The 12,695-nt window shown below is 44.7% G+C and overlaps 2 protein-coding genes across 3 annotated transcripts; one reads left to right on the top strand and one right to left on the bottom strand.

Moving 5' to 3' along the window:
* Nucleotides 1-3,242: 3,242 nt before the first annotated feature.
* LOC115677436 (leucine-rich repeat receptor-like protein kinase TDR) lies at nt 3,243-6,885 on the top strand. Its single transcript, XM_030600602.2, has 2 exons — nt 3,243-5,945; nt 6,370-6,885. The coding sequence occupies exons 1-2, from the start codon at nt 3,377-3,379 to the stop codon at nt 6,669-6,671; spliced, it is 2,871 nt and encodes a 956-aa protein (XP_030456462.1). The 5' UTR covers nt 3,243-3,376; the 3' UTR covers nt 6,672-6,885.
* Nucleotides 5,977-8,451, bottom strand: LOC115677266 (uncharacterized). Of its 2 annotated transcripts, none has more exons than XM_056320866.1 (2): nt 6,843-8,451; nt 5,977-6,674 (listed from the first exon to the last, which is right to left on the bottom strand). In XM_056320866.1, exon 1 carries the CDS (start codon nt 8,354-8,356, stop codon nt 7,430-7,432), a length of 927 nt encoding a protein of 308 aa, XP_056176841.1. In that variant the 5' UTR covers nt 8,357-8,451; the 3' UTR covers nt 5,977-6,674; nt 6,843-7,429. The 2 variants fall into 2 exon arrangements, with proteins under 2 accessions (XP_056176841.1, XP_056176842.1); XM_056320867.1 differs by having other exon boundaries at nt 6,962-8,451.
* Between the last annotated feature and the right edge of the window lie 4,244 nt (nt 8,452-12,695).

The raw sequence follows: 12,695 nt of genomic DNA, 5'->3' as shown, positions 1-12,695 counted from the left end.
ATTTGTATTTCCCCAAAAGGCTTCAAGTTAAAGACATTTGTATTTCCTCGAGGCCCATTTACAAAGCCGAACCAAACGCACCCGTGCTCTAAATATATAACATAGAAGATGGGTTTGACATGGAAAACAAAAATTAAAGTAGCAAAAGAGCATTGCTTGCGGGAAGCCAGTTGATTCACTTCTTCAAAGGGAGATATGTTCACTCAGATTGTCTAATCTCAAGGGAAAACGAAAGCAGATTGTACAAAGTTTGAAACTTAAAGAGTCGGTAACCTTTAGACATGACTTTTCCCAAAGACAAGTTGGGATATGGAAAGTGGAGAAACGCCTCACACTTTTTAATAATGGTTTGATTTATTATATGACGGGGCCTCATTTGTTTCTGCATCCCCTTCTTTATCTTAGGATTAATTTCATCAAAAATCTCAAATTGATATTACAGTGTCAACTTTACTCCCCAAATTAATTTTCGTGGCATAAAAAATCCAAAATGAGTACACCCGTGACAAATCTACCAAAGTCTTTGAGCAAAATTAGGGCAAAATTAAGGATTTTAATAGATTTTCGAAACGTGAGGAAGTTCTTTGGGCAAAATTAACGGATTTTAGTGGATTTCCCGATCTCAGTCCATTTTCTTCAAATCTGGCTTTCCCGAAAGGACTTCATTTAAGAGATCCATTTATGTTCAATTTACACTTCAAATCCATGTCTTCTTCCAATCATACGAGTTGTTTGCCACGTGCGTTTCCACGTCAATAATTTAACTAACATATTGAATGGAAGTTAACGGATGGCAAATTTGTAATGGGTGTACAAATTTGGGATTTTCTGAGATGCGAAAATTAGTTTATAGTAAATATAGCACTAGTACACTAGTTTAGGATTTTTTGTGATGCGAAAATTAATTTAGAATAAATATGACACAGATATATTAATTTGAGATTTTTTGTGATCATAACCTTTAATCTTATATCCTGTCCTCTGCATTTCTCCTTTATAAAAAACAATTATTCAGGATTAGCTTTGGTCATTGTCATTGGCATCCCTACCATGAAAAAGAAGGAGAGTGCTTAATCACAGTAGTCAGGTTTCATTTCTTTCAGAGGGGGGTTTTGCCTTTTTGTTAGGGTCAGATTAAGACAACTTTTGACTAAATTATGGGAATCCAATCCAATTGAATTGCCTCTTTTCCCCTAAAAAGACGCAGATATTCGGTGAGAGTGTGGTCTTTTCTGAACCTGCCTCCCAATAAAAAAGAGCTGCTTTTCAGCAATTTCTCTCCCTTTTTTGTCCCTCAACGGATCCCTCTTCTGCATTTCATTAAACAGCTCTTTGTCTAATGGGTGCTAATCAAACAGCTCAATGATCAATCATTGTGTACTCTAGAAGATTTATATCCTACTGTGTAGCACAATGATGACCATGACATTGTCACGTGAATGCAGCTGCTTTGACCCACTGTAGTGTTGAATGCAAGAGAAGGAGTCTCTCGTGAAAGTTTTCATGACGAGCCCCAAGTTTTTCTCAACTGAAGTTTGTCTTTTCTTTCGGGAATAGACTGGGCTAAAAATTAGATGTTAAAGATAATGTATCTATGTTCCTTTTACCAACAAGAATTCTGATTTTCCTCATTTGGGTCTTTTTCAAGTAATTAAAAACTAAAGGACAATAACTTCCCTGTCCTCATTTTTTATTTTTTTTTGGTCAGACCCTGTCCTCATTTAAGTATTGTATTTTAGTACTTTTGGGCACTCTGTCTTCTGACACTGATATGCCTAGCATTTATTTAACCCAAGCCCAAACCAAACCTATGGTAAGAGACTGGTTGTATGGTACAAAAAAAGCTGAGAGACGATTGAGTCCTTAATATTCATCCTTTGGATGACTATAGGATGAGTTTTTGACCAACTTAAACTGTACTTACCAATCTTAATGGGTGAAATTAGTAGTCTCTATTTACATTTAGCTCTCTCTACGTGTACCTGAGCAGTTTTGAGAGCTTCGAGAATCGCCTTGTACACAGGTGTGAAGTGAGGAGGCAACTTTTGAGTCCTTCAAAGACACGAAAAAGCCTTCACTTGTCATAAATCAGAAGAAAAAGGTCATGCCTTTAAACACAACCATTGTCTTTTCCATCTCTGTCTAGTGTCTCGCTGCACCTGCAATTGTCATCTCAAACTTTATCTGATAAATCCTAACAAAGATCTACGCTCAGTTGTCTATACGTACAACTACACTTTGGGAGGGTTATGCAAGATTACTGGCATACAGTTCATCCTTCCAATGTCACAACTCTAGTCCTCCATTACATACTCAAATGTACCTACCTCCGTTGTGCTTCATTTTGATGCTTGAGCAGTACTTTCCTGGCAAGAACTTAGTTCATTTAGGCCTTAGAAGGACCAACCTGACTATAAATAACAATACCAGTCAAGAAATTAATCCCCGTACATTGACAATGCCCTTTTAAGATATTATTTGAAGCTTAGTCTGTTATTCCGATGATTTTCTTGGTGTTAGCCAGGTCATCCCATCACTTTCGTCCCATTAAATGAGAAGGCATAGTCGAGCAAGAGTCGATTACACCATATCTGAAATGGAGGGAAAAAAAGGAATCAACTAGTTTAACAGAAGCAGTTGAATTGTGTTCAATCAAGTACTCGTAATATTGTGTCCTCAGATCGAAGGTTGCCAAAATATATCGTTGCAACTCCTCTTCTGTGCAGCAACAGATTTGAGGGAATGAACCCTTTGCGTGAAGTCCGAAATGTCCAAGCTTTCTCGCTTGCTCAGTAGAAATGAGCGCAAGCATTTTTTTAAAGATAAAAAGAAATTTCACTCATCCGTTCTGAAAGTAAGGAAATTCTGCGTCGGCGAGCAAAAGAGAGAAAAAAGAGAGCACCACACGAGGTCCAATCACTTTTTATGTTATCGATATCGACGAATTCATGCAACGTTGATAGCCATAAAAGTGTTCAAAATGCCAGTTTGAATTAGACACCGAAGCAGAATGATGGGATTCTCTTCAGTAAAAAGCAGAAAAAGAAAGGAAGAGGTGCCATTCCACGTATAAAACCTTTATGCCCTAATGGCAGACATAATCCAAATAAACTAAGAACCAAGAGGTCCACTTCTGTTCCTAAAAGTAAACTCAATATTCTCAATTTCAACTAATCATCAACGTCACTCCCTCCTTTTATGAACCAACTTTTCTCTATTCCCCATGCACCACTCACCCAAAACCAAACCAAAACAAAAAAAAAAAGGTGAAGTTTGTGAATTTCACCTGACATATTAAAAAAATTTCCCATTCTCCACTGAACTTTCACTGGGATTTTCTTGTGTTGTCCCTCCATTTTGCTCACTGCAAGTACCAATGGAGATTTCCCATTTTCTCTGCCTTCACCTTCTTGTCACCCTCATGTTCTTTGAGCCAGCTTTGTCTGCTGATGCAGATGTATACTCAGAGGCTCTTTTGAGTCTGAAAAAAGAGCTTGTTGATGACCAGAACAGCTTGAGTGACTGGATCTTGAGCCCTGGAGGTCAAACCTCACCAGACAAAGTGACTGCATGTTCTTGGTCTGGTGTTTCTTGCAATGAAAACTCCACATCAATCTTGGGTCTTGATCTATCCAAGAAAGGCCTTGGTGGTGAATTATCTGGGAAGCAATTCAGCGTCTTCAAAGAGGTGACTAGTCTTAACCTCAGTTACAATTCTTTCTCCGGGCAGCTTCCCGTGGGAATTTTCAATCTTTCTGGGCTGAGAACTCTAGATATCAGCAGAAACAACTTCTCTGGTCACTTCCCTAGCGGAGTCTCTGGTCTCAGAGACCTTGGAGTGCTTGATGCATTTAGCAACAGCTTCTCAGGCCCAGTACCTGCTGAGATCTCCGGGCTCGAACATCTCAAGGTCCTTAATTTAGCTGGTAGTTACTTCAGTGGACCAATTCCATCTGAATTCGGCTCGTTCAAGAGCCTCGAGTTCATACACCTTGCTGGGAATTACCTGAGTGGGAAAATCCCACCAGAACTAGGGAAGCTTCAGACAGTGAGTCATATGGAGATTGGGTACAATTCCTACGAGGGAAGCATCCCGTGGCAATTGGGCAACATGAGCGCAATCGAATATCTAGATATCGCAGATGCGAACCTATCTGGGCTGATCCCGAGTGAGCTTTCCAATCTCACCAAGCTTCAGTCCCTTTTCCTCTTCAAGAACATGTTCACCGGATTGATTCCAGGAGAGTTCAGCAGAATGATCTCCCTTGCTGACTTAGATCTTTCGGATAATCTAATCTCGGGTCCGATCCCCGAGAGCTTTTCGGAGCTGAAGAATCTGAGGTTGCTGAGCCTGATGCGTAATGAAATGAATGGTACTGTTCCTGAAGGTATTGCTGCCCTTCCATCACTTGAGACCCTCCTCATATGGACCAATTACTTCACCGGGTCACTTCCAAGCAGTTTGGGGAACAACATGAAGCTTAAGTACATTGATGTCTCCACCAACAGCTTGGTAGGTGCTGTTCCACCTGATATCTGCTCAGGAGGTGTTCTATTCAAACTGATCTTGTTTTCGAATAAATTTGAGGGCAGTCTTCCTCCGTCTCTCACGAACTGTTCTTCCCTCGTTCGTCTTCGGGTCGAAGATAATTCATTATCAGGGGAGATCTCTCTGACATTCAGCCTTCTTCCTGACATAACGTACATAGATTTATCGAGGAACAATTTTATTGGTGGAGTGCCTGCAGATACATATCGAGCTTCAAACCTCCAGTACTTCAACGTTTCCTACAACTCGAGGCTAGGAGGATTCATCCCAGAAGGGATATGGTCTTTGCCATTTCTTCAGAATTTCTCAGCATCCTCTTGTAATATTTCTGGGAACATTCCTTCATTTGATTCATGTGAATCAGTTTCAGTCATTGAGCTGAATGGTAACAAGTTATTCCAATCACTCCCCAAAAGTGTTTCTAGATGCCAGGCTCTCGAAATGGTCGACCTGAGCAACAATCACCTGACAGGCCTTCTACCCAAAGAGCTCGCAAGTCTCCCTGCTTTAAGGGCTCTCGACCTGTCGCACAATAATTTCACTGGTCCTATACCGGCAAAACTTGGTGATCTTTCGAGTTTGCAATACTTGAATGTGTCTTACAACGATTTCACCGGTTCAATCCCCTCGGAGAAGGTGTTCAAGTCAATGGATGGAAGTGCCTTTGCTGGAAACGCGAGACTATGTGGAGAACCTTTGAGGCAATGTCCTAGTTCAGTGGTCATACTGGGAAGCAAAGGCACAGGCAAGCTTATGCTGGTTCTGCTACTATGTGTGGGAATAATCGTTTTCATTGCGGCATTAGCTTTCGGGTTATTTTATTTCCGGAAAGGAAATAAAGGCCGGTGGAAAATGGTTTCCTTTGGTGGGCTCCCTGGATTTACAGCTAACGATATTCTGAAAAGCTTCAGCTCTGCAGAGTCCATGGAGTCAACAACTTCCCTACCTGCCTTGGTATGCAAAGCCGTTTTGCCCACAGGAATCACCGTGTTAGTGAAAAAGATCGAATGGGATGCAAAAAGAATGAAGGCCATGATGGAATATATCACGAGAATGGGCAATGCAAGGCATGTGAATTTGATCAGGTTGCTAGGTTTCTGTTACAATAAACAGATGGCCTATCTGTTGTATGATTACCTGCCAAACGGGAATTTGGCTGAAAAGACGAGAATTAAGAGGGACTGGAGTGCAAAGTACAAAATTGTGATGGGTGTTGCAAGGGGCCTTTGTTTCCTCCACCATGATTGTTTTCCTGCTATGCCTCATGGAGACTTGAAGTCGAGTAATGTGGTGTTTGATGAGAATATGGAACCGCGTTTGACTGAGTTCGGACTCGCTTATCTGGTCCGGATGAACAAAGGTTCAGTGGGAGGAACAGTTTCTTACCAGGAAGCAGGTAAATTGAGCTAAACATTATCCTCACATAGTACATGCATTGGATGTTAATGTTATAGAATACTCACGTTTGACAAAGTTGATTTCCGGGTGTTAACCGAACGAAATAAGCCATCTACAGAAATTTCGAATTGACCATATCTTAGAGAATGCCATTATGCACCAAGGACCTAAGTTTCTGTACAGATAGGTGCGTCATATGATGACGACTTGTGGAATCAAAAGCTTTTAGTTCATCTAGAGTAACGATTCTTTTGTGATCAGAAATGGAATATTAATCAGAGCACACTCAGATACATAATGGACATTTGAATCAAACTAACAGCGGGTGGATACCATCTGCAGAATTCTCTTGGCTTTTTTTCTTTTCATTATCTCGACCCTGCATCAAATTGATTCTTTTCTCTGTTCTCGTTTGATGACAGATAACAATGCCACACGGGAGCAGCTCCAAATGGATGTTTACAACTTTGGGGAGATCATTCTGGAAGTTTTGACGAACGGGAGGTCAGCAAACGCGGTGGGAAGCATACGGAGCAAGCCAAGGGCCGTTCTTGTGAGGGAAATCCTTGCAGAGAATGATGTCGGTACCGATCGCTCATTGCAAGAGGAGATAAAATCGATGCTTGAAGTTGCTCTGCTCTGCATACAAAGCAGGGCATCGGACCGACCATCCATCAGCGATGCACTGAAGCTCCTGTCAGGGTTGAAGCCACCAAGAAAATGACACCTGCGTAGGAGTAATACCAAGTCACCATAAAAGTCGAGTGTTTTGTCAAATAGCTAATATAGAATATTTGATTGCTTCTTATCTTCAGCATAAAAGTGCTTGCTGTTCTAAAAGCCCCCCAAACTATATTCTTGTGTATTCCTAGAGAATATAGCATGAGTGTCATACTTCTTTCTCTCCTCTGCATTAAGCAAATGAAATATCTTCCCAACTTGGTTATTTGCAATCAGGTGACATGAAACCCGAACAAATCTGTGTAACTGAGCAGAAAGAGTTGGTCATATTACATTCAGCAAAATCATCAAGCTCCCTGAGATCTGACTCTGCTGAATGCGAAGAAGATATGCACGAACAACTTAAACAGAGACCAGTAAACAAAACCGGGATCGTGTTGTTTCCACCAAAGTTTCCATCTATGAGGGAGATGGGAAATCAAACAACCCTCTTTCTGGAAATGTTTGGCCTGGAGGGCAAGGACAGGATTCAGTTTCAAAATACAGAATGAGAAACACTCTTCTTCTCTGTTTTGGGCCGCATTGTTGGTTGAATATGGGACTCAGATGTTCATCATCATGCAGTTTCTGGTCTGAATTGTCAGTCCATTGCACATTCCTTACCATTTTGGCGATTTCATCTCATGAGAGGAAGGTAAACGAGAGAGCAAAGGAATGATTTTGCTGAAACAAGTTCATGATTTCTTCTTGGGCCAAATTTGAATCCATACAGATCACCAAGTAGCTCAGCCTCAGCTCAATTCAAGGTTGTTTCTTGCGCTCTTGGAGTTTCAGGGTAAGCGCCTCCACAACACCCCCGAAGCTCTCAAACTTGTGGCCCACCACGTCCACCCCGACCCCGAGCCTCTCCGCTCCCGCCGCCGTCACCGGGCCGTGCGCCACCACCAGCAGGTCCGGCCACCTCCTCCGCACGTCCTCCCACTCCCACCCAAAACCCGCCTTCAGGCTCTTCAGGAGGCCCTCCACTTCTCCGCTGCTGGTGAAAAGGATCGCGTCCAGCCCCTCGCCCTCCGCCCTGCTCGCGATCGCCCCCGCGCAATCCTCCCCCAGCCACCGCGTCTCGTACGCCCCGACCCTGACCGCCGCCCAGCCGTTCGCCTCCAGGTCGGCGATGAACTCCGGCACCACCGGCGGCTCCTCGATCCCGACCACCAGGGGGACCGGGCAGAGGATCGTCCTCCGGTCGCCTCGCCCGAGCGCGCCCACGAGCCCCCGGGGGCTCGCGACTCGGGGGACCAGGGTCTCGATCCGTCTCGGGTCGGGGCAGATCCTGGACAGGAGGTCGGCGTCCTTGCCGAGGGCCGCGACGATGAAGGCGCCGCCGCGGCCGCCGTGGGGGGCCAAGAGCGGGGCCCGGATGCCGGCGGTGGCGGCGGAGAAGGCGGCGATGCCGGCGCGGGAGGTGAAGGCGACGGCGGAGAAGGGCTCGAGCGCCGGCGGCAGGAGGTGGGACCGGAGGGAGGAGATGGTCTGCGGGGTCGGACCCACGGAGAGGGTGGGGCACCAGAGCGGGGCGTGGCCTTCGACGGCGAGGAGGCGAGAGAGCCTCCCCGCGTAGTTCTGCGGCGTCGTGAAGGCCACGGTGGCGGGCGGCGGAGGAGGCGGAGGAGGAGCGGCGGCGGCGGCGGCGGCGGCGGTTGTCATGGCAGACGACGATAACGCGGCCATCGAAGCGTGAAATCATTGGCCAATCATTTGCACGTCTTTAGTGGTGGTGATGGTGTGTCCGGGCTTTTGGATCACGGCTGATGTCGGGTCGGATCGGGTCGGGTCATGTCGGGTTGCGAATCGGGTATTGCCAGTCTTTGTAGGAGGATGCTCGGCTGGACTAGTTCGCACGCACTGCTAAGTTGGAAATTTCCCGACACCCCAAGCGACCGTGCCAATCATGAAAGTTGTGATCGGCTTACTTAATAATGCTTGAAAAGTTTATTGCATTATCTTATTTATTCTGAAAGCGTATTTCACATATATTTCAATCGGCTTTCTAGGCTGACACGTCGAATTTTACCAAAAGGTTTGTTTGATTGCTTCACGTGCAAGTCAACCACGTCTCGTTAATAGAAAGACGATCCGATAGTAAAATAGAAAAGTAATTTATCGGAAGATTTTCGAAAAGGGGTGCCTCTATGCCAAAGCGAAGTAACACCAAGGTGAGGCATAATTTGTTTTGTGATCTTTTCTTCAGCGACAAGTTTAATACACGTAATCTCTTTTTTTTCTTGTTCTTTTTTTTTTTTGGTAGTACCTTCTTCTTTTTCTTTTTCATGTTGTTTGCTTACCAGAATATGTTCCTAACTTGCTCCTTAAAAAAGCACTACACACCCAATTCATGTATTTTCTCTGACGGAAGACTAGATAAATAATAATAATAATAATAATTTCGCAATTCATGTATTTTCTCTGACTGGATACTCGATATATATATTATTATTATTGTTGTTATTATTATTATTATTATTATTATTTATGTTTTGCGGAACATAGTTTTGAGGGAAAATTTCAATTAAGAACCCCAAGTGGGGTCAAATTCTCAAAAAAGGGTCCAAAGTGAACATAGTATCAAATAAGGGCCTGAAGTGCTCAATTAGTCTCAAATAAGGACCCAAAGTGCCCAAAAAGTCTCAAATAAGGACTTGGGTCGCCGGCCGGCCAAAATATCTGCCGGCCGGCAAGAATGTTACTGTTCCGGCACTGGAACAGTAACTTTTTAATTTTTTTATTATTATTTTCTTTATGTTTTTCCTTTTCTGTTTGTTTTCTTTTCCTTTTCCTTTTCTTTTTTTTTTCTTCTCTTCCTCCGTGGCCTCAGGCGAGGCCGCCCTCGCCGGCCTCGGTTGAGGGCCGCCCTCGCCCGGGCCGGGCGAGGACGGCCTCGCCGGCCGCCGGGCGAGGCTCGACCTCGCCCTCACTCCGTAACCGGCCGTGCTCGACCTCACCGTTGCTGGGCGAGGTCGAGCCTCGCCAGTTGCCGGCGAGGTCGAGCCTCGCTAGATCTGGCGAGGGCTCGGCCCCGCCGGCTGGCGAGGCTCGACCTCGCCGGCATCGGGCGAGGCCGGCGAGGTCGAGCCCTCGCCAGATCTGGCGAGGCTCAACCTTGCCGGGCAACTAGCGAGGCTAACCTCGCCCAGCCCAAGCGAGGCCGCCCTCGCCAGTTGTCTGCGAGGTCGGCCTCGCCGGATCCAGTGAGGCTCGGCCCGCCGGCCGGGCGGGCCGACCTCGCAAACAAGCGAGCGGCGGCCTCGCTTGGGGCCGGGCGAGTCGGCCTCGCCCGGTTGCCGGCAAGGTTGAGCCTCGCCGATCTGGCGAGGGCTCGACCTCGCCGGCCTCGCCCGATGCCGGCGAGGTCGAGCCTCGCCCGCGGGGCTGAGCCCTCGCCAGATCTAGCGAGGCTCGACCTCGCCGGCAACCGGGCGAGGCTCGACCTCGCCCGAAGAACGGCGAGGTCGAGCCCGGCCGCCCGGTGAGGGCGAGGTCGAGCCTCGCCAGCTGTCGGCGAGGCCGACCTCGCCCAGCCCAGGCGAGGGCGGCCCTCGACCGAGGCCGGCGAGGGCGGCCTCGCTTGAGGCCACGAAGGAAGAGAAGAAAAAAAAAGTAAAGGAAAAGGAAAAGAAAACAAACAGAAAAGGAAAAACAGAAAGAAAATAATAAAAAAAAATTAAAAAGTTACTGTTCCGGTGCCGGAATAGTAACATTCTTGCCGGCCGGCAGGTATTTTGGCCCGCCGATGACCCAGGTCCTTATTTGAGATTTTTTGGGCATTTCGGGTCCTTATTTGAGACTGATTGGGCACTTCAGGCCTTTATTTGACACTATATTCACTTTGGACCCTTTTTTGAGAATTTGACCCCACTTGGGGTCCTTAATTGAAATTTTCCCAATTTGAGAGCGAGAAGGTGAGAGAGTCTCTGCGCATGGTTTTGCAGCCTCGTGAAGGCCACGGTGGTGGACGAAGGAGGAGTGGCGGTGGTCGTGGCGAAGGCGGCCATTGCAGATGATGATAATGTGGCCATCGGCCAATCATTTGCATGTCTTCAGTGGTGATTGATGGTTTTGTTGGGCTTGATTCGCGACTGACATGTCGTGGGATTGGATCGCTTCATAATGAGTTCAAATCTCGTATTCCTAGTTATCTAACAAGCTATATCATCATATGGATTTGGACATAAACACTTGATATGTTCGCATATAGCATAATGTCAAGTTGTCTATTTGGGCCTCTAATTGGGCATTGACGGTAGGGATGAGCACGGGTCTAGGGTAGAACGGTTCGGTTCTTCGGTTCTCGATTCTAGGGAAAGAGGTTCTAGTTCCCGGAATCGGAAAGCGAAACTGAAACCGGGAACCAGAACCGAGAACTGGGAATAGAACCGGGAATCGAAAACCCTAAATCTAAAATCATAATTTTCTTACTACTCCTCACTTCTCACTTCTTAGCTCTCAAATTATCATCTTTGTTCGCATGCTCATTGCTTTGCTTAACTTGTCATGTAGAACATTTTCTAAGGTTTGTTTAGACCTTCAATTTAAGTGGTTTTGGAGTACCCATCATTCGCATGCTCATTACTTTGCTTAACTTGTTATGTTTGGGTATTCATTGTCATGTATCTATGCCAAGTTTTTGTTCTTTAGTAAGGTCGATTGTTTTCATCATTCTCTTTCAAAAAATATCTTAAGCTTGATAGTTGCATAGTTAAAACCATGGTGATAATGGATGGTGGAAGAAGAAAAGAAAAAGTTGTAGTTGCAGTTGTAGTTGTAATTGCAAATAATCGATACGCGACACTTCAATTTTTAATTTAAAACTATTATCAAGTTATCAACTATTATTGTTGTTTCTTTTGATTTTAGGTGGTCAAAATTTGGAACAAATTGTCATGAATGTTTAAGGACCAAAAGCTTATCTTTCTTTCCTTTTTCCTACTTCCCATTTTGTTTGTGGTCCTAGATATGGATATTGTCTTGATCGACATGCTAATCCCTCGTGAATTCTGTTGCGTATCGATTCACGCAATGACTTCTCATTTTAATTATATTTATCTGAACCATAATGCCAGGAAAACTAGTATTTTGTATTCTCTTTGATGAATTATAAGCTTGTTCGGTATTATTACGTTCATTTTCGTTTTGTTTGACTAAAAATGAAAAAAACAAAAAAAAGAACCTGTTGAATCTTGAAATCGACCGTGGAACTTGTGACAGGGTAAGTTCTAGGTTCCAAGTTCCGACGGGGTAGGTTCCAGGTTCCAAAAAATAAGGAACATGTATCCGAGGTTAGGTTTCAGGTTCTAGGTGAAACCTGTAAGGAACCTGAAACAGCTCACCTCTAATTGACGGTCTTATTAGTGCATTCTCATTGTTGTGTTGCATCTTCTTCTTCTTCTTCTTTTTGTCGTTAAAACTAACACTCGTCCTAGGAGTGAGCATCAATCCCGATTCTACCTAGAAAATGCCCTGGACAGGATTGAACCGATCAATTCTAGGTGGTTCCTGTGAGAAACGGTTCGGTTCCTAGTTTCATAAATTTGGAACCGGCAATAATCGATCTAGTTCCCAGTTCAGCACTAGGAACCGGACCGACTAAATCGGGTCTGTATGTTTTGTTTTTTCTTCCTCTTTTAGTAAAGCTGCACTGGGGGTAAAGGCAAAACCCTAATTTTTTTTTGGTCGAAAGAAAAACTCTAATTGAAAGGTTTTGACCGAGTCAATTGTAGGTATTGTTTCTTCAATGTCTCCACATTACATAAGTTTCTTGAACTAAATTTAAACTTTCTGCTAGTTTTTTGGATTGATTTCTATTAAAAGGTAAAAGCAGAAGTGTTCATCAGCATTGCTGGGGGAACTTGAGCTCATCGCTCTCACAATTAGCAGGAGATTCTGCTTTGCTCTTTGCTCTTTGACCATCGCTTCAAGTTCTCAAAGAGACCTCGCAATCTTCGCCAACCTTGATGCATTCTTGTTCTGTTGCTTTGCTCCCTGGAGCTTCTTCCTCATGTTTATGGTTAAA

The sequence above is a fragment of the Syzygium oleosum genome, unplaced genomic scaffold (assembly GCF_021117445.2).
Source record: "Syzygium oleosum isolate NSW1041296 unplaced genomic scaffold, Sole_v2.1 Sole_v2.21, whole genome shotgun sequence".
NCBI lineage: Eukaryota > Viridiplantae > Streptophyta > Magnoliopsida > Myrtales > Myrtaceae > Syzygium > Syzygium oleosum.
Note: the sequence above shows the minus strand (reverse complement) of the source record. Positions and strands in the feature narration are given on the sequence as shown.

Bases quoted from the DNA above. Each gene is read 5' to 3' on its own strand.
- LOC115677436 (XM_030600602.2), top strand. From the start codon at position 3,377: ATGGAGATTTCCCATTTTCTCTGCCTTCACCTTCTTGTCACCCTCATG. The intron at 5,946-6,369 runs GTAAATTGAGCT...GTTTGATGACAG, and splicing joins AGTTTCTTACCAGGAAGCAG to ATAACAATGCCACACGGGAG.
- LOC115677266 (XM_056320866.1), bottom strand. From the start codon at position 8,356: ATGGCCGCGTTATCGTCGTCTGCCATGACAACCGCCGCCGCCGCCGCC.